The sequence below is a fragment of the Neltuma alba genome, unplaced genomic scaffold (genome assembly GCF_004799145.2).
Source record: "Neltuma alba isolate B1F8T4 unplaced genomic scaffold, ASM479914v2 tig00006591_pilon, whole genome shotgun sequence".
Lineage (NCBI taxonomy): Eukaryota > Viridiplantae > Streptophyta > Magnoliopsida > Fabales > Fabaceae > Neltuma > Neltuma alba.
The window spans coordinates 31,839-58,650 of record NW_021634506.1 but is presented as its reverse complement, the minus strand read 5'-3'; the positions used below and the strand labels follow the sequence as shown (position 1 = coordinate 58,650).

General features: G+C 31.6%; 1 protein-coding gene across 1 annotated transcript in view; it reads right to left on the bottom strand.

The window, feature by feature from the left end:
• LOC114750639 (cystathionine beta-lyase, chloroplastic-like) overlaps positions 1-26,262 on the bottom strand; it is a 32,988-nt gene extending 6,726 nt beyond the window's left edge. Inside the window, exon 1 of the mRNA XM_028939235.1 lies at positions 26,161-26,262. Coding sequence (XP_028795068.1) covers positions 26,161-26,250 — 90 coding nt within the window. The 5' untranslated portion in view covers positions 26,251-26,262. The remainder of the gene's footprint in view (positions 1-26,160) is intronic.
• Between the last annotated feature and the right edge of the window lie 550 nt (positions 26,263-26,812).

Here is a 26,812-nt window from a genome sequence, read left to right as displayed (position 1 = left end):
ATGAGCTTTCTTTTTAAACTTATACTTATAAAATAGGATTAAGGTGTAAATTTGTCCTAAGAGTTTTTACTCACGAGCTCTGAGTATCCGGAGGTTTAAAATAGTAGCAATATTACCCATACTTTCAAAGAACTAATGTTAACCATTAAAATAGTTACATTAATTGAAAGTTAATATATTAACTGTATGAGGATAAAAATTTTTGAAATAAATTTGCACCTTAATACTATAAAATAATACATGCCAAAAAAAAAAAAAACCTGCGCGAATAGTTGTTACCTCAGTGTGGCGATTAGCAGCGACCGAAGTGTCCAAAGGGCTGAGAAAAGTTGTAGCCAAAGCCATCACTAAAGATATACAAACAACTAAAATTTTGCTTATGCTCTTTGTGGCCGTGGATTTCGATGAAGTGTTTAGAATCAGAGCGATGCAGGCATATATATATATATACACAAAATTCACTCGCATTTTCCTTTTCTTTTTCCCTGGTTTTCTTAAAGTAATTTTTCCCTTGTTTTTTTGCCGATAACATTAAATTAATTTTTTTTTTTGAGAACATATACTCATCACATGTCACTTTCCAGTAGTTTCACATACAGCACCAAAATCACGTTTTGCCACGTGCCTTTTTTTCTTTGAAAGGGGAATAATTTCATTAGTGCATTATCTCTACGCTTTGGCGCTTTTAAAAAGAGCCAATAATTCCTCTAATGCGTTATCTCTATGTTTTGGTGCCTTTCAAAAGGACAATAATTTCATTAATGCTTTGTTTTTATGTGGGCGGCAATTTATCTTTTAGGGAAAATTAGAGCAAAATATCTAGAGGGCAACTTATCATTTAGGGAAAATTAGATTGAAAGATGAGGGAATGATATTTATTGGAGTGCATATTAAAATTTGCATTAATTATTTAGAAGGATTAATACTAAAATATACTAAAATAAAATCAAGGTGCTAGATGTATCTGAAAAATAACATTAGATGTTAAGAAAATTTTATTAAGGCTGTTGATTAATTTGATTTTTAGTTATTGTTATATTTCTACCTCAAAAATCATACGGAACCAATGGTTTACTTGATTTGCATTGCTCACTTCCCCTGCTTATTTGTTGCTTTAAGTGAAAGTGATAATCTTTTTCACTTCTCATCCATCCAGTACCATTAAGATATGAACTATGACCTTTTTTGATCCCTCAAAACATAAAGCATATGGGAGCTAGAGTCAAAGGAAGTATCAGGTTTTGGTTAGGGGTAATTTAATATTTTTAATTATTTATATTCTAATAATTGATCCTTCTACTTAATTATAATTTTTAAAATTTTAGAATAAAAACTTTATTCAAATTACCATAGTTCAAAAATGTAGTATTATAATGCAATAATATGTAATGAGATGCTTATAAAATTTTTGAACAAGCAATCATCATGCATAATCAATAATTTAATTCAATTTATTAATTATTTTCTTCGATTTTATTTTTAAATTATATTGGATTTGATATTATCTTGTGTAAAAAATATGGTTAAAAGAATTTATCAAGAAATGGATTGAAATATATATTTTTTGAAGTAATTTGATTCAATAGATTCATTGACGGTACAGGTATTCAAAAAACAAAAATTTGACTTGTGTTCTATTATCTTCTTTTTTTTGGCTAACTTTAGGTGTATTTTACATGTTTTTGTTTGTTTCTTTAATTTCTTGGACTTCTTGTTGTGATATTTGTGGAGGTGTGTCAAAGAAAAGGTATCATATTAATTGGTAATGTGGGGATTAGAATGAGCACATTCTTAATTAGGATTTTGTGAAAATTCAAATATTATTTTGAAATGAAAGAGCATATCAAAATAATATTTGTTATTAGCATTAGTGAATAAAAACTGAATATTAAATCATCATCATCAATGGTTTTAATACTTCAAAGATGGAGCAACAAAACCTCAACGGACGTCCATGGTTTCTATGCATTAAAAGTATCAAAACAGTAACCCCTAAGCATTGAAGCTCCATTATCCGAACAGTTTTCTAGTCTTAATGTCTCACCAATTTCAAAATTGCAAAACGGTCAAATCATAAACTTATAATGCATTATAAAGCTTGCAACGGATGTCCATGGGAAGGGATATAATTCCACCGTTTCAACCATGTATCATCAATTCTTTCATTCGATTTTAATTTTTGAATTGATGGGAAAAACGTAACATTGAATATCATGTTCTATGCCATCATGGGGGCCAACGTTCATTTTGTTTTGGAACTTAGATAAGGGGCTTTGGCAAAGGTGCAAAGCACACACAGCTCTAGAGTTTTGAGCTCCTCTCTTCCCCCTCTTGTGTGCTCTCTTACTTGCTGAGTTTACTACTATCTTCTGCTGTTCTGCTCACCCTGTTATACAGGAAGGATCCGTTTAATCCTGGGGAGTGCCGCATCCTTATCTACCAGTGGTTGCGGAATAGCTCTTAAGGACAGCGTCCTTAGGACGTGACTCGGATTAATTATTTATTTTGCAGGTGCTGCCGCCAACAATCTTAAGAGCTATTCACATCATGGAACAACCCCGCAACACTGCTGCTCAGAATAACCATGATGCTGCCTCAGTCACTGTTGTTCCAACAGCAGTTCCTATTCCTAGGCCGTTCCCTGACACTTCAAAAATAGAGACTTTTGATGGACGGAATTTCAGGCGGTGGCAGGAGAGAGTTTACTCTGTCCTTGACATGCATGGAGTAGCTGCTGCTCTTACTCATTCCGAACCAACCCCAGATGTTGATCAAGCCCAGAAAGATATCTGGACACATGCCAATAAGGTTTGCAGACACACTCTTATCAGCACTTTATCTAACGATTTGTTCGATGTGTACTGTGTCTATAAGGAAGCACACAAAATATGGGAATCTCTTATCCTCAAGTACACTGCTGAGGATGCTGGGAAGCAGAAATTTGTAGTGGGGAACTTCTACAAATGGGAGATGACCGAAGAGAAAGACATCAAGCTGCAAATCAACGAGTACCACAAGTTGTTGGAGGAGCTGCGTGCTGAGAAGATTAACCTGCCAGATGAGTTCGTAGCTGGCATACTGATCGAGAAGCTGCCAGAAACATGGAGTGACTACAAACAGCAGTTAAAGCACAAACAGAAGCAGTTGTCCCTATCAGATCTTATTACCCACATAATAATTGAAGACACAAACAGAAAGGCCATACAAGCCGCAAAGGGAAAGGAAATAGCTGCCAAAGCAAACTTGGTGGAATCGAAACCGCGCTCCAAGAGGTATGATCCCAAAAACAAAAATAATAAGAATAAGAAATCTGATTACAAATCCAAGGACTCTAACCCCAAATTCAAGAAGAAAGGTAATTGTTTTGTCTGTGGAAAGCCAGGGCACTATGCGGCGCAATGCAGAGAAAGGGCTACTCAAAAGGGTGATAATCCTCCTAAGCCAAATGTGAATTTGGTTGAAGGAGATGATGGCAGTGATGATGAAGTCATAGCTGCAGTGGTCTCTCAAGCCCTTATTGTGACTGATGTGAAGAAATGGGTAGTGGACTCAGGAGCCACTAAGCACATCTGTGCAAATAAAGAGATGTTTACCTCCTTTGAAGAAGGGGAAGACCACATCTACCTCGCTAACTCCCGAACTGTCAAGGTTCAGGGAAAGGGAAAAGTGGTGCTGAAACTCACATCAGGAAAAACCCTGGCGCTGAATGATGTGCTGTATGTCCCAGATGTTAGGGCAAACTTAGTCTCTGTGGCGCTGCTTGGGAAAGCTGGGGTTAGAGTGTCGTTTGAGTCTGACAAGGTTGTCATGACTAAGAACAATGTTCTCATTGGGAAGGGATATTGTAATCAGGGTCTGTTTGTTTTAAGTGTTGCTGAAATTAATGAAAATGCATCTTCTTCTGCTTACTTGATTGATTCTTTTGACATATGGCATGCTAGATTAGGACATGCTCATAAATCATATATAAAGAGATTACAAAATCTTGGGTTAATTCATGGAATTAAAAGTAATGATTTTAACAAATGTGAAGTTTGTGCAGAAACTAAATTAACTAAGAAGCCACACTTTTCTACTCAGAGAGAAACTGAATTGTTATCTTTAATTCATACTGACTTAGGGGATTTAAAACAAGTTCAAACTAGAGGAGGCAAAAGATATTATATCACTTTTATTGATGATTTTTCAAGATATACTAAAGTATATTTATTGAGAAATAAAGATGAAGCTTTTGAAATGTTTCTTTTGTATAAAGCAGAAGTAGAAAATCAACTGAATAAAAAGATTAAACGAGTTAGGTCAGACAGAGGAGGAGAATATTTATTATTAAATGATTTTTGTGAAAAAGAGGGTATAATCCATGAAGTAACTCCTCCTTATTCACCTGAATCTAATGGTATAGCAGAAAGGAAAAATAGAACTTTAAAAGAAATGATGAATGCTCTGCTTGTGAGTTCTGCTGCACCTGATAACTTGTGGGGTGAAGCTTTATTGTCTGCTTGTTTTTTACAAAATAGAATACCCCATAGAAAAACTAAAAAGACACCTTATGAATTATGGAAAGGATTTGTGCCCAACCTCAAATATTTAAAAGTGTGGGGGTGTCTTGCAAAAGTTTTATTACCTGATTCTAAAAAGAGAAAGATTGGTTCTAAAACTTCTGATTGCATGTTTATTGGTTACGCTCAAAAAAGTGCTGCTTATCATTTTCTAGTTTTGAAAAGTGATATTTTGGATCCTAATACGATTGTTGAAACAAAAGATGCAGAATTTTTTGAACATATATTTCCTTTGAAAGTTGGGCGTGTCCCTAAAAGAGTTGAAAACTCTTCTTTGGAAAAAACTTCAAATGATAGTTTGAGTGAGAATTTAAGGAGAAGTAAAAGACAAAGAAAAGAAACATCTTTTGGAGATGATTTTTATACTTATTTAGTAGAAGGTGATCCAAAAATTTTCATGAAGCTATTTCTTCTCCGGATTCTCAGTTTTGGAAAGAAGCTATTAAAGCTGAAATAGATTCTTTAAATCAAAATAAAACATGGATTTTGGTTGACTTGCCTCCAGGAGCAAAACCTATTGGGTGCAAATGGGTTTTTAGGAAAAAATATTTTCCAGATGGATCAATTGATAAATATAAGGCTAGACTGGTAGCCAAAGGCTTTACTCAAAAAGAAAACATTGACTATTTTGATACATTTTCTCCTGTGACTAGGATTTCTTCTGTTAGAATCCTGATTGCTTTAGCTTCGATCCACAAACTTTTTATTCACCAAATGGATGTTAAAACAGCCTTTTTAAATGGTGATTTAGAAGAAGAAATTTACATGACCCAACCTGAGGGGTGTGTAGTTCCTGGACAAGAAAATAAAGTTTGCAAACTTGTTAAGTCTTTATATGGTTTGAAACAAGCGCCTAAACAATGGCATGAAAAGCTAGACCAAGTTTTGTTGAGTGGTGGCTTCTCTACTGTTGAGGTAGAACGTTGTGTCTATACAAAACTTGTAAATGGTGATTGTGTGATTATTTGCTTATATGTGGATGACATGCTTATTTTTGGTACTAGCATAAATGTTGTGTGTGAGACAAAATGTTTTCTTGCTTCAAATTTTGATATGAAAGATTTGGGTGAAGCAAAGGTTATATTGGGCGTTAAAATCATAAGGAATGAATGTGGTATTCTGCTTTCTCAAGAGCACTACGTTGAGAAAATCTTGAGAAAGTTCGAACACTATGATGTTTCTCCTATTAGCACTCCTTATGATTCCAATATGCATTTAACAAAACATGAAGGAGATCCAGTTGCTCAATCTAGATATGCACAGATCATTGGGAGTCTGTTGCATTTAATGAACTATACCAGGCCGGACATAGCTTATGCTGTGTGTAGGTTGAGCAGATATACTCATTGCCCAAGCAGTAAGCATTGGGAGGCTCTATTGAGGGTATTGAGTTACCTGAGAGGTACCATGAATTATGGTATACTATATAGTGGATTTCCCGCTGTATTAGAAGGATACAGTGATGCTAGCTGGGTTTCAGACTCAGATGAGACAAAATCCACTAGTGGCTATATTTTTAATCTCGGTGGTGGTGCAATAACATGGAAGTCAGCCAAACAAACTATACTAACCAAATCCTCGAGGGATTCTGAGTTTATTGCAATGGAGTTGGCTGGTTCTGAGGCTGAGTGGTTGAAAAACTTCTTAACGAATATTCCATTGGGTGAAAAACCAACACCATCAGTGTCTCTACACTGTGATAGCCAATCTGCGATAGCTACGGCTAAAAATAAAACCTTTAATGGTAAAAGTAGACATATTCGATTGAGACATAATATTATAAGGCAGCTGCTAAAAGATGGAGTAATCTCAATCGATTATGTGAGGTCAGAAGTGAACCTAGCGGATCCGTTAACAAAACCTCTAGGGAGGAAACAAATTTATGAAACATCGAGGGGAATGGGACTGAAGCCAATTTGAAATTAACAGCGATGGCAACCCAACCTTTGTGATTGGTGATCCCATGAAGAAGGTTCAATGGGTAAGAACAAGTCGTCTATTAGTTCTGCTAGCACTAAATAAACTAGTAGTCCCTTCCTATGGTGTGTGAGAAAGTGCTAGAATGCATTTTGGTGAGGCTGAGCGGAAGCTCTTAATGATTTCATAGTCTCACAGGACGGTGTGCTCATTGCAGGTACACTTAATGAAATCACCTCTACGAATGTGGAGTGGGGCCGCTCCTATGAGATCGTGGCAAAATCTCTAGAGCATTCGTTATGCACCAGGCACGCGCATGGCCGTTTTAACGCGCAAAAACGCTGTTAACAGCAGAAATGTGGGGGTACAGTCTGACTATTAGTACCTCTAGTACACACCAAGAGATGTTGGTTTTAAGTTCAAAGGACCACCAGATACAATGATTGTACTCATGTGTGTAACTCAGCTAATAGTATTTTCTTTGACACATGTGGGGGATTGTTGTGATATTTGTGGAGGTGTGTCAAAGAAAAGGTATCATATTAATTGGTAATGTGGGGATTAGAATGAGCACATTCTTAATTAGGATTTTGTGAAAATTCAAATATTATTTTGAAATGAAAGAGCATATCAAAATAATATTTGTTATTAGCATTAGTGAATAAAAACTGAATATTAAATCATCATCATCAATGGTTTTAATACTTCAAAGATGGAGCAACAAAACCTCAACGGACGTCCATGGTTTCTATGCATTAAAAGTATCAAAACAGTAACCCCTAAGCATTGAAGCTCCATTATCCGAACAGTTTTCTAGTCTTAATGTCTCACCAATTTCAAAATTGCAAAACGGTCAAATCATAAACTTATAATGCATTATAAAGCTTGCAACGGATGTCCATGGGAAGGGATATAATTCCACCGTTTCAACCATGTATCATCAATTCTTTTATTCGATTTTAATTTTTGAATTGATGGGAAAAACGTAACATTGAATATCATGTTCTATGCCATCATGGGGGCCAACGTTCATTTTGTTTTGGAACTTAGATAAGGGGCTTTGGCAAAGGTGCAAAGCACACACAGCTCTAGAGTTTTGAGCTCCTCTCTTCCCCCTCTTGTGTGCTCTCTTACTTGCTGAGTTTACTACTATCTTCTGCTGTTCTGCTCACCCTGTTATACAGGAAGGATCCGTTTAATCCTGGGGAGTGACGCATCCTTATCTACCGGTGGTTGCGGAATAGCTCTTAAGGACAGCGTCCTTAGGACGTGACTCGGATTAATTATTTATTTTGCAGGTGCTGCCGCCAACACTTCTTCATTATTTCATAATAATATAATATTGCTAACTAAAATATAGTTAAATCAACTGTCCAGCGTCCACAGATGAGTTTGATGAAAGACAGACAGCTACTTCAAACCCTTTCAAGTTTCAACCACCTCGCCCCTTCACTTCATTCCGAAACCCAGCCTTCTCAGCTGAAGCATTTCAAAATCCCTATTTTACCCCTCTCCTTATTAAATATTCTCTACTCTGACTCTCATGCCATCCTAAAAATATATGAAAATTGACATTATTTATTCGTCCCCTTTTACACACACACACACACACATATATGCCTTTTCATTTCTGTAATAATATTCGATATGGCAATTTTTTTGGTAAGTGTAATTGTTTGCAATTAATACTCATTCTAATTAATCTACTTGGAACAATACTTAATTAGCATCTTAAACATCAATTAGATGCAAGAGTAATCACGCCAGTCCTTAATTAGAAACTTTTAACTGCTTCATTGATATTAATCCCTATTTTCTGATTTACTCCTTCGGTTTTTAATATAAGACCTATTTAACTGATTTGATTATATTAAGAAAGTTAGGTCAGTTAGTTAATTATAAAAAATATTACGTATTTTTCCTAAAATACTATAATTATCTTCCTTAATATCCTGTCTTCTTATCCTACTTGATTATGGTGAACTGAATATCAATAAAAGGTAACTTAAAAAAACTAATAAATATGAGAAATAGGTCTTACATTTAGGACCAAAATCAATTTAACAATTATGTCTTATATTAAAGACAGTAGAAATATAATAAAAACCATTTATTTCTAAAAAAAAGTGCTTTATAATCAGAGTTGGAGGGAGTATTGAAATCTAAACACTTATTGTTGTATTAGAACACACACCCTTATATGTGTACTATTTTTATTCCCTAATATAAAAGCTAGATAATTAATTTGTAAATATTAAGAAAATTAATTAAGTTAGTTAAATACATGAGTGTTGTCTCTTTTCTAAAATTTAATACACTTGTTAATCATATATATGCATTAGAATAGAAACCCTTTAACATGTGTAATTACTACAGGTCTATATTTTGGGCAAACATGAATAAATATAGAAAACAAAATGAATTAAAATCTTATATTTATGATCAGATTGAGTATCCAACTAATTTTTATGTTTTGAATTGGAGATAGCATGTGTATATCATTTTTCAGGTTCAAAATATTTCTCTGGTCTTATTTAAGTCATTTCATGAATGTACGATTTTACCTTCACTTCTCTTCTCTCATTCTCAATATCTAATGTGCACTATCAATAAATAAATAAGGGTGAAATTAAAAAATAATACTGCATCTGTCCTTTTTCATAAGAAATAATTATATTTAAGAAAATTTTTTAAAAGACATTTAAATAATCTAAATTCTTATTTAAGTTATTAAATTTGTCAAATTCCTAATCAAGTCATATGACCCAAAGAACGATTCTAAAATTCTATAAAATGGCTATAATGCTTTGTTTCATTAGAAACCTAAATAAATGAGGATTTTCTATTATTTTCGCATTGTATAAGATCTCTAAACAAGAACAAACTTAGTATCTACTATTACAAAGTCAAATAATTAATCAATCAACTAACATTGAGTTAGTTTTTATATTAAATATTCCTCATTTAATCCTGATAGTTTTATGCTCGCAAAAAGTTATTATTGAGAATTAAGACATGTTAATTGTGAAATGAAACGCATTAATTTTTAAGGTTATATTGTGATAAAAATTTATTCAAAGGGTTATTATAAGTGTGTTATGAAGACAAAAATTTATTAATTTAGAATTGAAATATATTTAATTATGAAATGAAACATGTTAATTTTTAAAATTATATTGTGATTATGTGTTATTCAAAGATTTTTGCAAGTATGTTATGGAGACAAAAAGTTATGAGTTTATATTTGAAACATGTTAATTGTGAAATAGAACATGTTAATTGTCAAGGTTGTATTATGATCAAGTTTTATTAAAAACTTATTGTAATTGTGCTAGGGAAACATAAAATTGTTAGTTTAGAATTGAAACCTGACAATTGCGTAATTGAACTTGTGTATTTTTAAGATTTTATTGTGATTGAATTTTATTAAAAAAACTTGTGCAAATATGTTATGGAGATAGAAAGTCGTTAATTTATAATTAAAATGTGTTAATCGTGAAATGAAATATGTTAATATAAAATTCTTCTCTTTTGGTTTATAATAAAAAAGGCATTAGACTTATTCCATAAAATCTTAAAATTTTTTTTAGGTCATGCGATTTGGTTAAGAATTTGACCAATTTAATGACCCAAATAAAAATTTGGATTATTTAAATGCCTTTTTAAAGCATTTTCTTAAATAATTTTTCTCGTATCTATAAATATAAAAACAATTTTTTTTAACTTTTAAATTAGTCTTTTCATTTTTATCCTTATTAAATACATGACACTCATTATCTTTCAATAATAAATTTTTTACTTGTTATCTTTCATGTACTCTCTTTACTGGCACGGAATCTCTCTATTGATAAATATCTCCATTGAGCCTCCATTTACATAAAACGCAGTGTCTAACATCTTTTTTTTTTTTAAAAAAAAAAACTAAACGCTGGCCTCACTTCAAGCCTTCAAAGAGACAAACCATGATACAAACCACAGCACTTAAACGTTGTTTTCAAGGGAAAAGAAATAAAAGCGGTATTAAGAAAATAATAAAAAAATATTGGGAAAAAATAAAAGCGGTATTAAGAAAGTAATTTAAAAAATTGAAAATAAATATTTTATTAAAAATTTAATTGGCAAATGGGATCTAAAGACTTTGTGCAACTTAACTTCTATTATGTACAATTTAATTTCATTTGTGTGTAATTTATCTTCTCTTACGAGCAATAATCTTCCTTTATACGATGTGCAACTCAATTTCCTTTTATGCAAAAGAAATTCTTTTATGTGCAAGTCATCTTCTCTATACGCAAACTAATCCCTTATATCTAAATAATATTTTGTGCAAATCATATTCCCTTTATGCAACTTACTTTCTTTTATGTGCAACTAATATTTCCTTGTGCAATCAATCATCACAGAGATCATTTGCTAATTAAATTTGTAATGAGGAATTTATCCCCAATTGTTTCTTTTTTTTAAACCAATATTACTCTACTCAGTGCTTTAATAAAATGCATAATTTGTATTAAAAAATTGTTATCAGGTAAAAAAAGTATTAAAAAATTGTTAACTCTAAATCCAAATGAGGAAGCAAAAGGAAGCACAAAAGAAACAGATGAATTGTAGCACTAGCATGAACAAGAAGAACTGAGCTGGATGACTTCATCTAGGAGGATTTAAGTTCATTTGTGAAACTGCACATGTAATATAGTCTATAAGCAAAAAATGTCATGTAATTTTATTGTAATAAAAAAATTATTTGGAAAAAATTATCTCAATCTTTTCAATATATTTTCATGTGGAGATATGATTTATCTTTGTTAAATGCTTGACTAAATTCTAATGCTTCAAGTGACTTTACATTATAATCCGCTGGACTCTACAAGAACAAAAAATAAAATGAAAACATCACAATATGTTTGAAATAAACTGCTCAAGGACTTGAAGTATGGGAGACTCACCATCATTAATGTTGTGAATGGCATTTGACCTAGTTCATGTGTATTTGAGATCAATGGACCATGTTGCATTGGCATTGGTGTATTCAACATCGAGGGACCATATTGCATTGGTGGTAGACTGTTTGACACAGAGATGCCATATTGCCCTGGAATTGGTGTATTTGAAACAGGAGGCCATATTGCATTGGCAATGGTGCACATGACGTACTAGAACCATGTTGCATTTGATCTGGTATATTTGATATAGGGGGTTATATTGCACGGGCACTACTGTACATGACATAACAGGACCATGTTGCACTGACAATGATGTAGGTTTATCATGTTGTACTAGAGTTGACGAGCTAGCTATTTCCAATGTATTTTGAGTCTTCTACAACAATATTAAAAAAAAAATCTCATCAAAGAAACATGATGTTATATTGCTGTTTATTTTTAAAAAAATCAATCTAAAAAATTTTTACCTTTGAAGATTGCGAAGACTTATTACTAAACTTTTCAAATTTTTAACTTTTCCTCTTCTCATATTAGGCTTGTCAACCCAACTTTTATTAATCTTTTTGCATTCTCTCTTTTTGAATCCAATACGTTGATCATCATTCTTACTATCATCATTATCAATATCACCTTCATTGGTAACACCATTTGATGAGTGTTTAATAAGAAGTGCAGACACTTTATTACGAACTTCTAGCACTGCTTAATGAACCATAGAGAAAGTTTCTGGACACTCAGATGCATCAGTTGCTAATTTTATCAGCATTTGACACAATTGCTTATATCGATTTGAGCATTCTAATTTAGGGTCAACCTCAATTTCCTTTCCCTTGTTATCATACACCACACCACATCTTGCTTCTCTTGTCCACCTCTTTGAAATATACTTATGTGGAAGTAGCTTGATATCGTGGTCATATAATATCCTCAGTGCATGACAACATAATATTCCCCATTGTTCAAACTTTTTACAACTACAACTACAAGTAATGGTAGCCTCCTTCTCTTCTCTTGGTGGTTCAAATGTCAATCTCCACTCTCCCTTCTTATCAATCCTTGTGATAACATAATCGAATACAATAGCATCATCATCATATTCTTTTATCTTTCTTTCTTGTCTCTCTTTTATACAGATAGCATCACGTAGATCATACTCCTCCTAGAACAAGTCAAAAAGTGGAGGAGTGTAGACTTGAGAAAGTTGTTGAAGCATAGTTGAACTCTTCAAAATCAACCTCGGCAATTTTTGATGTGAGTTAAAATCACTCTTCAATTCATTATACTGTTTATCCACAACAGCTTGTTCAAAAGCTTCAAGGAATTGATTGATATCCCATTTAGGATTTGTGCAATTTTTAATAAATGAATTGATACTTTCACCGAGTTATGTGCTCTTAATACCAAGAGTCTTTGAGTCCTTCATATAACATGCTGCCTACTTTTTTTTAACTCGTAAATAGATATCAATCATGGATTATCTACTATATTACAATTTGATAATAATGCTTTCCATGCTTCCTCAAATATTCTTACTTCATCACAGTGATACATGCACCAACTAATCTTACCCTAAAAATGAGAGTCACCTTTCATTAAATTTCCAAGATGTTTTACCACGTTTCTATTAGTATGAAATGTGCACAAGCCATGCTATACATATGGCATCACTTCTTTCAAGGCTCATGCCATTGCGGCATCTTGGTCGGTAAATATAGTAAATGGCATTTTCTTCTTATGTGCTTCCAGAAAAGTTTCAAAAAGCCATTCAAAAGACTGAATGGTCTCATCATATAATAAAGTAGTACCAAATATCACTGTGTCTCTATAATGTTTAAAACCTGAGAAAATGGCAAGTGGTCTATTTTCATGATTTGTAGAGTATGTTGTATCAAATGAAATAACATCTCCAAAACAAGCATAACCTATCAACATGCGTGCGTCCGCTCAAAACACATTAGTTATTTTTCTTTCTGAATCCATTTGATAAGCATGAAAGAATGAAGGGTTTTCTGTTAGTTGTTGTTGGAAATAATGAAATAGACATCCAGCTTCACCATAAACCATTCTTCGTTTCCTCCTTGATGTTAAATAACTCTTTACATCATCGTTAGTATAGCCCAAATTAGCCCTCCCTCCTGCATATTTATTCATTAAATTAAAAGATTTCTTTTGCTTAATCCCAACATCTTCAGCAATCTCAAATGCATAGCCTTGTGCTTTTGGTAAATTCCTTTGTGATGCCAACATATGAACAGTTTCATGAGGCTCTAGAGAATGATTATGGTCCAAAAACAGTTCAGTAATTTTATATCTTTCATTTACTTTTCTAACTATCATTCTGACTTCACATCCCGTTCTTGTCTCCTGTCGAGGCTTCTTAGTTTTGAAATCTCTTTTATCTGGTTTCCTCACTCCTTCCTTATGAAAAACATATCTATAATATGTGATAGAACCATCTTTTCTACTCTTATTAGAGTTTTCTTTTCTAACACCAAATCCCATTCTTCTCCCATAGCCAATCCAATATTGCCATGCCTCTTCTGTATTATTAAATTCAAGACCAAGTATGGGAACTATATTGGTATTCATTACTTAAAACTTGAAGATAAGCTGAAAAAAGAAACATAAAAAAAAAGAAAAAGAAAAAACATCAATGTAGATCACTATGAAAAATCAACGTTTGAATAAAAAATAGAATAAATATAAAAGTAAGACTTGAACGAAATTCCTCCTAGGCATCCATGAATTCACGAACAATTCCACAATTTTGAATAGGAGAGTTTCTAGATTATTAAAGACAAATTTTAACATTGAAGAGGAAAAAACATAGATAAGAACAGCTGGAGAAAATTTTTATCTAACCTTGTTTGCTTGTTCTCGTAAACCACCGTTTAATCATTCTTGTAAATTCTTGTAAATTCAAGAAAATTATCATTCTAGTTGCTGTTCCCATTAAATAGTAGGGTTGGCGCAGAAATTTTCCTTCAAGTCATGCCAGCATTTAGTATATTTTTTTTAAAAAAATGTTAAACGCTGCGTTTTATATAAATAGAGGCTCAATGGAGAGATTCCGCGCCGCTCTCTTTACAAACAAGTGTATAATTAAAAAAATATGTATATATGTTACACACTTATTGCTTTTAACTAGCTTTAACTAACATTTTAAATTGCATGATTTTAATATTGCTTCTTATAATAAGGCATGGAAGGAGTAGTTAATAACGGTAGAAAAATCGTATCCCCTCCAATCCAAAATAAAAGTCATTAATCAATTCATTAATATAAAAAAAATGATAGTTAATTCATTAAATGTGTTTCAAATTAAAAATATTTTAACTTTATTCATATTAAATGAGGTTGTAAAGGAAATAGAAAAATATAAAGAGTCATATTGAAATATTAATTACGGGAACAAAATTAATAAATAAGGATTAATTACTCATTAATAGCTTATATTTTAAACCAAATTTTTTTTTTTTTAAGAGTATGGGAGGAGGGAATATTATGAACCTAGAATTTCTTCCACAGGGTACCCAAAAGACCAAAACCAATATTTTGGATCAAAGGAGTGTATAACATACATGCATATATTTTGGATCAAAGGAGCGTATAACATACATGTAAAGCCAACAGGGGTTGGGTCTAGTGGAAAGAGCTAGTCCCTCACAATGTGATGAGCCAGGGTTCAAATCTCCGCTGAGAGAGGTGTCCACATTTAGTGTCTGACAGTGTCTCGAATATGATTACCTCCAATAGGAGGATACCTATGTTTCAGGAAAAAAAAATTGATAACTTTGGGCCCACAGCCATGATTTGTACCATACCACAGCTCAGCATCACGTGAAAATTGCGTGACACCTCATCCTTTAATGCGATCGCCGTTATCCGCTCCCCTATTCCTTACACCTGGTCCCCTGTGCTGTGGGGCCAGCTCGCCAGAAGCAGGTGGCATTTGTCACCACTTTGTCTTCTTCTCATTTGTCCCCTATTTCCTGCATCTTGTTGCGTCTTTCATCTTCATTTTTCTTAACCTATTTTACTAATTTCTTAAACTACACTTTTTAATATGATCACAGTTTTTAAAAAAATTTTATGTTTATATATAAAAATAAATTTATCTCCTTAATTTATTTTCATAAAAATGCAAAATGCTTTGTCATTTTTTTATGTACACAACAAATGTGTACTCTTGAGCAATAAATGAATATAATTTAGAGAAATTTTGGAAATAAATGGTGTGTTTCTTTGCTAACTTCAAGTGTTCATACATTACCCAAAAAACAGATGATTACTAGCGGAATTAGCAGTAAAAAAATTATTTCATCATTAATTTTTAACATGTAACTAACAAAAATTCCATTACTAAATTTAATGACGGATTAGCGATAAAATTTTTCTGCCGTTAATATTTGTGACGCATTAGTCACAAAATTTCATTTCATCACCAATTTTTCAGAAACTTTGTTAATAAATTTTTAACAACATAATTTTTTCGTCAGAAATTTCTATCACTGATTTTCGTTATAAAATTTTTAGCGATAGAATTTTTCTTCACTAATTTTTGTCACAGAAATTTTCCTCAGTAAATTCTATAGTTAATCACATGTTTTTTTTAGTGATAAGGCTTGCAATAGCTCTTCTCAATTATTATTTTTTTGTTGAAATTCTTCTCAATTATCAGTAGCCACTTCTGATCTTCATAACTTTTTCTAGTAAATATGACATGCTAATAAAATAATATTAGAAAACCTAATCTTCAAATAGTTTTAGTTGATTTTTCATCAAATATTTGTATGTTTTATTACATCCTTATAATTTCACTTAGTTTCAATCATATTCCTTTAATTTTTTTAAGGAAGTATATGTTTGATTCTCTAAGCCGACATCAAGTTTTAGTTCAGTTGATTAACACCATTAGTTTTACTAACGAAAATAGTTAGCTCAACAAAATTAAATGGTGATTCTACAATTAAATGCTACCAAAATACGCTTAAAATATGCTTCTTTTTTTTTTTTTACCGGACTTAAAATATGCTTCTTTAATATAGCTTTTTTATGTTTTTGAAAGATGACTTGTTATTGAAAGTCTAGATCAGACACTCTTACAAATTCAATTTTTTAAAATTATGCTATAAAATATTACTTTTAACATGTAAAATAAAAAATATACTACCTCCGGTCCTAATTATAAAAGCTAGTTAATTAATTTGATGAGATTAAAAAAATAAGTTAAATTAGTTATTTATAATAAATAAGTGTTGTTTTTATTAAAATATCCTTACTAATCAAATGTATTAGTTAGAACTACTATTATTAAAAAGATTATTTTGGAAATAAATAAATAAATATGAGAAATAAAGTAGATTAAGGTCGTATAATTAGAACCGAGATAAAAATAAAATAAAGTCTTATATTAAAGACGGGAAGTAGTATTGAATTATTTAACTATTGACCTGTGAATATGCCTATCATCTTTTACATTAAATTATTCAATTATTGACTCCAGAGTACCTGTTTCATCATTATGGATCCCAAATAGCTTTTATTTGGGGAAAAAAAGCAGAACTACTTCCGGGTGCCAAGTATAAAATTTAATTTCTCGTGTAAATAATACTCCTTTAGTTTTTAATATAAAATATATTTAACTAATTTTATTAAATTAAAAAAGTTAGGTAAGTTAGTTAATTATCAAAAATATGATATGTTTTTTTTTAAATACGATAATCATCTTTCTTAATATTTTCCATTCCTCTCTTACTTAATTATAATTAAAAGAGTATCAATAGAGTAACTTACAAAAAATGATAAATATAAAAATAAGTTTTACATTTAAGACTAAGATCAAGTCAATAATTATGTCCTATATTAAGGATCGGAAGAATATAATTTATAGTATAATTTGTACTACAAACTAAATCTTATATTAAGAGGATGTTTGGATAAAAAGTAAAGTATGATATTAAAATTAATTTTATGTTAAAAATATACTACCTTCGGTTCTAATTATAAAAGCTAGTTAACTAATTTAAAGAAATTAAGAAAAAAAAGTTAAGTTAGTTATTTGTAGTAAATAGGTGATGTCTTTCTTAAAATATCCTTACTAATCAAATATATTAGTTAGAACTACCATTATTATAAAGACTATCTTAGAAAAAAAAATATAAATATAAAAAACAAAATCAAAAATAATAATATAGACTCGTATAAAAACACATTTTGTACAAAAACATAGTTTTAAAAGCAAGTTTCCAAAACAAGGAGTAGTGGGGTCCTAGTAAAACAAGTGCTGTCAGCGGACAGCTTCTGTCGCATGTGATTGATATGGGCGTCGTGTGAAATGAAGACGAAAACCCAAAAGGGACAGCGTAATATTTGGACTTTATTGGTGGGCCTGGTTGGGCCTTGGGACCCATGTTTCTTCCTCGTGATTCATGACTGGAGTGCAGGGTTACGCCTCTCTCTCCCTTTTTTTAAAATCTTGATTTGTCTTTTTCCCCCCTCAAATACGCACGCTTATCTTGCGACTATGTTGAATTATCTAGATACTCTCCTGTTTTTAATATAAGACCTAATTATTGAGTTGATTTTAGTCTTAAATATAACACCCATTTCTTATATTTATCAATTTTCTCTAAATTACCCCTATGGATACTTCCTCAACCATAATTAAGTAGAAGAGGGACATGAGGTATTAAGAAAGATGATTATAGTATTCTAAGATGTCACATTTTTTATAATTAACTAACTTACCTAACTTCCTTAATCTAATCAAATTAGTTAAATAAGTCTTATATTAAAGATCGAAGAAGTATTTTTTATTAAAAAATAATTAATTTTTTTTAATGAATAGAAACTTCTTAAGGGTTAACAATAGTTATATATTTTTTAATTCCATTACGTTTGTTATATTTCGCAAGTGAGATTTCGGGATGACTGGTTTAAATTAAAAAAATAATTGGTTGTTAGATAATCACCCTAACTCACTTTTTTTTTTGGTTCTAATCAGAGACGAAATGCATTAAGTCAAAGGAGAGTTTACAAACTGAAAAGAACCAAAAGACAAGGAACATAAAGATAAAAGCCCTGGATCAAAGATGGGGGAAAAAATTGCAACGCACAACTTTAATACTAATGGCTTATTTGGTATCATGGAAGAATGTTTTATGGAAGTTGAAGTGAAAATGGAAGTGGGTTTTAAAGTGTGTTTGTTATGATTATGGAAGTGATATATCGTTTTAAATGTATATTATGAAATGACCAAAATACTCTCAGCTGAGGGAAACAAACCATCGTCTTCCTCTCAACCTCTTGAATCCTCCTCCTCTTCATTGTTCCATTTCCAGAAACAAGTTTTAACATCCACAATGTACAAGAACAACAATCATTAACCAGAAATTTAATTAGAAATGAAGCACCAGAAGCAATCAATCTCAGTGAAATCAAACTTCAGTGGAAAGATTGAAAGAAAAATCATCTTCATTTCCTTCCCCGAGACCCAAAACAAATTGCTCTGAATGGCTTTGTTCTTCTGCGTTTCGAAGGATTTGGAAGGAAGTGCTGGATCCCATATTTGATGGAATTGACACTTTCGTAGAAGCCAGGCAGGCCAAAAGCTCACTTCCATTGCCAATTCCAATTCCATCTCCTCCGTTCAGTGGTACCAAACGGGGCACTAAGAAGAGAATTCCACAAACTGAATGTCCTGCCCAACAACATTGAAACTCTATCCTTTCAAAGAAGGTAAGCTGATTGGAGATTTGTCAATACACTACATGTGAAGATCTCCCTTCCCATTCCCAATATTGTACGTTAAAGTATATGAGTTGATCCAACTAAGGGCAGCTTGAAAACATCGACCATAAAATAAGAAACCCACCGCATGCCGTTTCCTCCAGAGAATCTGATGCACAATTTTTCCATCCAAGCAACATATTACAATGCAAAACTCGACTTGGACTCTTGAATCTGTGATTGTGAATGTGTAAATTTGTTCTAAAAGTTTTATTGAAGAGTGTTAGGCATCCGAAAGTTTTTATTTTTTTTTTGTGCAAAGGTACCCCAGAAGTTTAAAATTATAGCAGTGTTTTCTGTTAAAAATATTAATGGTCAATGTTAGTTTTCTTAAATAATAGGGGCAATATTCTTACGATTTTAAACTTTTTGGAATAAATTTATACTTAAAAAAATTTTGGTTATCTAATGCTTCAAAGTAAAAATTTTCGGGATAAATTTGCACCTTAATAAAAAAATAATATATTCATATTCCTCCGGTCCTTAATATAAGACATATTTAACTAATATGATTAGATTAAGAAAGTTAAGTAAGTTAATTAATTATAAGAAATATGACATATTTTTCTTAAAACACTATAATTATTTTTCTTAATATCCTCCCTCCTTCACTTACTTTATTATTGTTGAAAGAGTATCCGTAGGGGTAATTTTAAAAAAAACTGATAACTATGAGAAATATGTCTTATATTTAGAATCAAAATTAATTTAATAATTAGGTCCTATATTAAAAAAAAAGAGGAGTATTATGCATATTTTTAAGTTAAAGAGTACTTTGAGAAGGTACTTTGTCTGAAAACGAGTTAGTAAGGGGTGATAACTATAAGAAATATGTCTTATATTTATAATCAAAATTAACTTAATAATTGGGTCCTATATTAAAAAAAAAAGAGGAGTATTATGCATATTTTTAAGTTAAGGAGAACTTTGAGAAGGTACTTTGTCTAAAAACGAGTTAGTAAAGGGTGATAACTATGAGAAATATGTCTTATATTTATAATCAAAATTAACTTAATAATTAGGTCCTATATTAAAAAAAAGAAAAAAGAGGAGTATTATGCATATTTTTAAGTTAAGGAGTACTTTGAGAAGGTACTTTGTCTGAAAACGAGTTAGTAAAGGGTGACTTCAGCCGATTAGCAATATCCAAAAAGAAGGCCTTGTCAATTAATGACATGCCAAGACGTTCCATTGGCATGGCAGCTAGGTCGCTCTCATAAGAATGGTCCCGGCCTAACAAGTACACAAATTATTGCGTCCTTTCTCCTCTCCTAACCAAATACCCAAATGCTCAGCCTAGCACGCGTTTACATTTCAAAAGAATCTTTTCAAAAAAATCATAACTTACGTAATAGAAAATAAATATATTAGAATAAGTTTTATTTTAACTCATGTAAATGTTCTTATGCATAGTTGACATAAGCAGCTCAAAACCATATAGTCACGTTATACAGGTGATGAAAAACAATGAGACACGTAGCCCTGGGACAGATTATTCTAGAGAAAAACAAAATATGAAGATCAACTTAGAGATCTGCAATCTTGGGCTTGGAACTGCATTTGGGCTTGTGTTCTAACAAAGACAATGAAGCCTGGGTTCGAGGATTGAAGAGCAGGCGCTCACCTGGATGGTCAGGAATGGATAACACCCAGTATCTTGAATGTCTATTAAATAGTGAAAAATCAATGGGATTGCATTCAGTTTGAGGGGGGGGGGGAGCTAATTCCTCACTGTGTGATTTTACTGAGAAAAAACCCATATTTAGTGCTCAACAATACTTTGAATAGAATTGTCTCCTGCGTAGTACCAAAAAAAGTGACAAGAAGACATTATGCTATATGTGTGGGTTAAATGAGAGTAAGTAAGAAGTTGAAAGACCATGAAAAAGGAAAAAGATAGTAGGGCTAAATAATGTGATTATGAAAAGTTTAGAGGCAAAAGTATAATAAGATTAAATATCATGCCAAAATAAAATTATGAAAAATATGTGTGGGTTAAATGAGAGTAAGTAAGAAGTTGAAAGACCATGAAAAAGGAAAAAGATAGTAGGGCTAAATAATGTGATTATGAAAAGTTTAGAGGCAAAAGTATAATAAGATTAAATATCATGCCAAAATAAAATTATGAAAAAATGCCCAAACAGTTGAGAACAATTCAAGAAAATCCTGATAAAATAGGACAGAGCTTTTCAAGGTATTTTTGAGGCCTAAATAAATTATATAAAATGAAAATATCTCAAAAAATGATGTATTTGGCTAAAAAGCCAATTTTCAAGTGAAATTTTAAGTAAAGGGAGGAGAAAATAATTATTAAAATCATGTAAGGAACCAGAAAAATTGAGAAAAATCATAAACCATGAATTTAAGAATTTATAAATATTATGAAGCAATTTATTTTCCAGAAAGAGTTATGATAATTTTCAAGTTAATTTCTGAGAATTAGGGACATATTTTCCCGAACATTCAAGGAAAACTAGTTACAGATTAATATTTGGCCTGAAATGTTTAGGAAAATTATTTCATAAAGAAAAGAATCTAATTAATATAGAAAATCCATATGAAGTATTAATGATTAATTTTTAAAATTTATTTGGTGTTTAAGTCACAATTGAGAAGTGGTTAAAATGATAAATTCACATCCCAAGCTCAGAAATAAATTTGGGCCCTGACCAAGCCCAACTTGTAGAGCTTGAGATGTTCTCCACCAGACCCAATGGCCTCTGATTATATGTATTTGGACCAAGGAGAAAAAGGACAAAAGGGAGGATAAGTAAACAAAATATCAGTTCCCCTCCCCCCCCTTCTGTTTTCGATTAGAAAGGCCAAATGACACTAATGACAAAAGAAGCAAGGAAAAAAGTTCGCTGTTTTAAAAGAGAGAGAATGTGATTCCAAGTGAAAAGAGTAAGGATTTAATGATCCAGTGGAAAATAGATGATCCCCTTTTGTCTTTGAACCCATCGAAAATGTTGGAGAGGCTGAACTCGAAAGCACACAAAGAAGAACACATTAGTTTCCTTTCATTTGATGAGCTGGAGAGACAGAAGAGAGTTGAGGAACGAAGAGAGGAAGAAGAAGAAGTAATCAAATTAAAGCGTATTTCCATCAATATCTCCTCCTGTGGCTGCGTTTTCTGCAAGTAGATGATCAATGAGGAGTTGAAATCTGGTTTTCGTAGAGAGAAGAAGCCATAGCGAAGCATGAATAAACAATACATGAATAATATAGGTTTTATTGGTTGTTTCATGGCTTGCATGTTAAATATTGTTGTTGAGGAAGACATTTTTAAATCTGAACTTTCTGTTTCTGGGGAATCTTGTTCGGTTTTCTGACGGAGATTGCATAGAATATAAGTGTTCAAATGCTAAAGTAGATAATAAAAATCAAGGAAGAAGTTAGAGAGAGAAAGGTAAAGAAGACACAAGTGTGAGAGAATAAAAATGGCCACATCATCTTTAACAAGCTTTTATACTATTATTATATTCCAAATTGTTACCGCCATCCAAGTACAAATGCAAATATACAGAAAACAACAGAATAAGAAGATGATGACAATAGAAGCACCACCAAATCATCATCATCATCAATATCCTTAATTATTATTATTCAAAGCGACACATGTTTTGCGAGTACGCTATGAAGATCATGAAGAAGATCTTGAACGTCCTCAATTCCCACAGAAACACGCACAATATCTTTAGTCAAACCCATCCTTAGTTTCTCCATTTCTGGTATGTTGGAATGGGATGTGTACCAAGGCAAGCATATGGAGGATCCTACACCACCTATATAGACAACAACAAAATTAACTAGAGAAATATATATATATATATATATATATATTTATATATATCATGTCACGTGTGCCCTATAATTGACTAATTTACTTGACTTGTTTACTAGACGACTAGAAAAATCGCAAGGCCAGACGAAAAACCATACAGAAGTTGACATGCATGCTAGCTATGAAATTTGTCATTATATAACAACAATATTCTCTATACACCCTATTTCTTATAAGATTTTGATTAATTATGATATATATATATATAATAACTCTCAAAGTGAAGAAATATATGCAAATGATAAGGTGTATTGCCCAAGTTAAAATACTTACCAAAACTAACTGTCATGCTAAAGTATTTAGTCTTTTCAACAATCTGCTTTGAGAGTGGTAATGAGCCTGTTTTAAAGCTAATCACAGATCCTGGTCCTGATGCCTGCAGTGAAATATATATCATTTCAGGCATATATCAAAAATATTATTATTGTTCAATTACAACAGGTAAGTAACATATGTATACCTGAGATTTATGCAAATCATATCCAGGATGATTCTTAAGACCAGGATAGTTTGTTTCCTTTATTTTTGGATGTTTGGCAAGAAAATCAGCAATAATTTCTGCATTTTTCTGCAAAATATAATATGTTGACCTTAACTCACTTTTTTTTTTGGTAGAAATAAATATTGTCACTATAAAGGACCAAATCAAAACATCATTCAAAATTCATTAGTCTATGCAAACCACATTGTATAATTTTATAATAATCAAGCAATGATATCAAAAAGAAAAGAAAAACGAATCATATTATGTTTTGAATAAAACTAGTATAGATAAGCATGGAAAACGATTGTGAACAAACAAAAATTAAACCATTCGTTCATAGCATTCATAATTAACAAGTCTCTCTATAACTTGTCTTTATTTCACTTTGTAACTATTATATATATACATATATATATATATATAAATGTATACGTACGGGGGCTATATAAACAAACCAGTTTGTCAAATAAAGGAATCGTACTTGTATAAATTAGAAGGAAAATAGACACGTTGTGCACATATAGACTTGAAACTATGAGTATAACAATGAGGCACATAATGTTTTATTAGGTACCTGTTTTTCGTTAACTCGCAGGGCCATAGTTTTGATTCCTTCCAAACATATCCAAGAATCCTTCGGAGACAAACCGCAACCCGTTGCATTTTTAAAAGAATTTATGTGATCGGCCAAGCTTTAATTTACAAAATGATCGATGAAAATCAAAGGGAACAAAAAGGTTCACATGATCAGTTGAATAAAAAATGGAAAATAAAGAGAACAAAAAAAAAATACAAAGAAAAAGAGCTCGTCCTACTCTTTCCTATTCGTAGCGAGGCTACGAGCCAGGCAACTACTGTTTCCAGCAATGAACTTTGTAGCTGAATGCATAACAATATCTGGAAACCAAAAAAATAAGGAAAAAATAGTATCACTTAATTAGTGATTAAATCTTAAGTGTGTTTTTGTTTTTGTGTGTGTGTATTTATATATATACTCCATAATCTTAGCAAGTGTGTTATGATGAAATACCTGCTCCAAGGTCCAATGGCTGACTTAACACAGGAGACATTACACTATTGTCAAGAAATAAAATAGCTCCATATAAATGAGCTATCCTCGCTATTTCCTGCACATAAATCAACAAAATTAAAGAGATTTTTTTATTATTAATGCCACTATTGCTTTTACACAAGTCATGCATATTATTATTTGAGGACTTGGTAAGGGTTAATTATGTAGTGATGGATCACAAAAAAAATAAAAAACACTTCAAACCTACAAAGAAATTAAAATAACTCACTTTGATATTAGATATTTTTAGCTGATTGCTGGGAGTTTCCAGCCACACCAACTTAACCTTATCAGACATAGCTTCCTTAAACTTCTCTATATCACTTGTGTCTACTTTCCTGTCCATGCAAAGCAATAATAATAATACAACCACATTTTATATCTTTTAGGAATCGATCAATCCAACAATAATTTGTTTTCATAATCCATAATTACTCCACAAGGAAAAAATATATATCCTAATTAATAGCTGAGAAATCATACTTACTTCGCTTTGATTCCTTCCTTTCTTGCCATTAGATTGTTTATGAAGTTATATGAACCCCCATAGATATCTTCAACAGAAATGATTTCATTGCCTGCATTGGAATTTTACAAGTAAATATGACTATAAAAGAGATACTTTGAACTAGTTTCAACGCCGCAAGCTCATCCATCATATTTGGATGGTCTAGACTTAATTTCTTTTTTATTTTATTTTTTAAAATAATTATTTTGACGAATATAGAATCTAAAATAACAATTATATCTTAACTATCATTTTTTAAAAAATTGATTTTTAATTAAAAATAAAAATAAAAAGGAAATTAAATCTAAACCATCCAAATCAGATCTGAATGGTCTAAATGTGATAAGTTTTGGGTGTTGTTCATCATTCTAATGGGCACCGAAACTCATTTTGAGATAGTTTAAGCATGCATGCATACATAGTCTCCAATGAAAACTATGAGAGAATTATATATACATATATGTATATATATGCGCGCACAAGTTGTCCTTGTTATATTTATATAATGAAAATAAAATTATATGGATTTCAGTATATGTATTAGGCATTATAATGTCAGATTAGTTTCTCATTAAATATTTGTATAAATGCCAAGATATGCTTCAATGATTTATAATAAACAAAACAAACTAAGATGAGAAAACAATGTACCAGGTTTAACAAGTTCACAAACAGCAGTCAAAGCAGTCATTCCACTGCTGAAGCAAAAGGCTTTGTAAGCATTATCCAGCTTCGCTAGTAACCTGAGGACAAGAAATATGCTAAGTGAAATTTGATGGGGAAAAAAATTAAGGGAAACAAAATATAGAAAAACTCATCAAGGCAAGGAATAAAGGTCAAACTTCTCCAAAGTGTCTCGGGTAGGATTCCCACTTCTAGAATAGCCATAAGGACCAAATTCTGTTGCAGAAACCTGCATAAAGAAAAAGTATAAAAGTACAATATGAAAAAAAAATATTAAGGAATATAATAGAGATACTAAATAATAACACACAATTACTAAAGAGCTCATCAACATATATAATACAGATCGAATTCTCACCATTTCAAAAGTAGCAGTTTGGTAAATTGGTGTAGAGGTTGCTTTAAAAGGATCAAAGTCATTGTGGTAATTCGCTAACATTGTGGACATACTAGGCTCGTGTGTCTGCTTTTCTGAAAATAGGAACTAAAACTATTAATCTATAAACAAAAATCATATACTAAGTAATATATAAACAAAAATCATATGCTAAGCACCTCTGATTTTTAATATATAAGACCTAGTTGACTAATCTGGAAAGATTAATGAAGTCAAATAAATGATTTAATTATAGCACATATTCCTTGATCTCTCTATCATTAGATTATATATCAGTTTATAAGTCAAGTAAATTAGTTTAGAGAAAAACGATAAGTATAAATATTTTAAAATAAGTTGTTTAGCTTTCTTAATTAATCCCTCTCCAAATTAGTCAACAACATTTTATATTAAGAACAGGAGGAAAGTGTGTGTGTGTGTGTATAGAGAGACACACGCACACACAAACATGGTATCAACAACACAAATTACCACTAGTGACATCGTCCACCAAAGCTAGTTTGCTCTTAGTCAGCTTCTCTGTTTGGATTAAACAATTTACAACGAACCCCTTTCCATGGATCAGTTGTTTTGACTTCAGTTTGGCCCACTTATTAAATCCCAAGCTCTTATT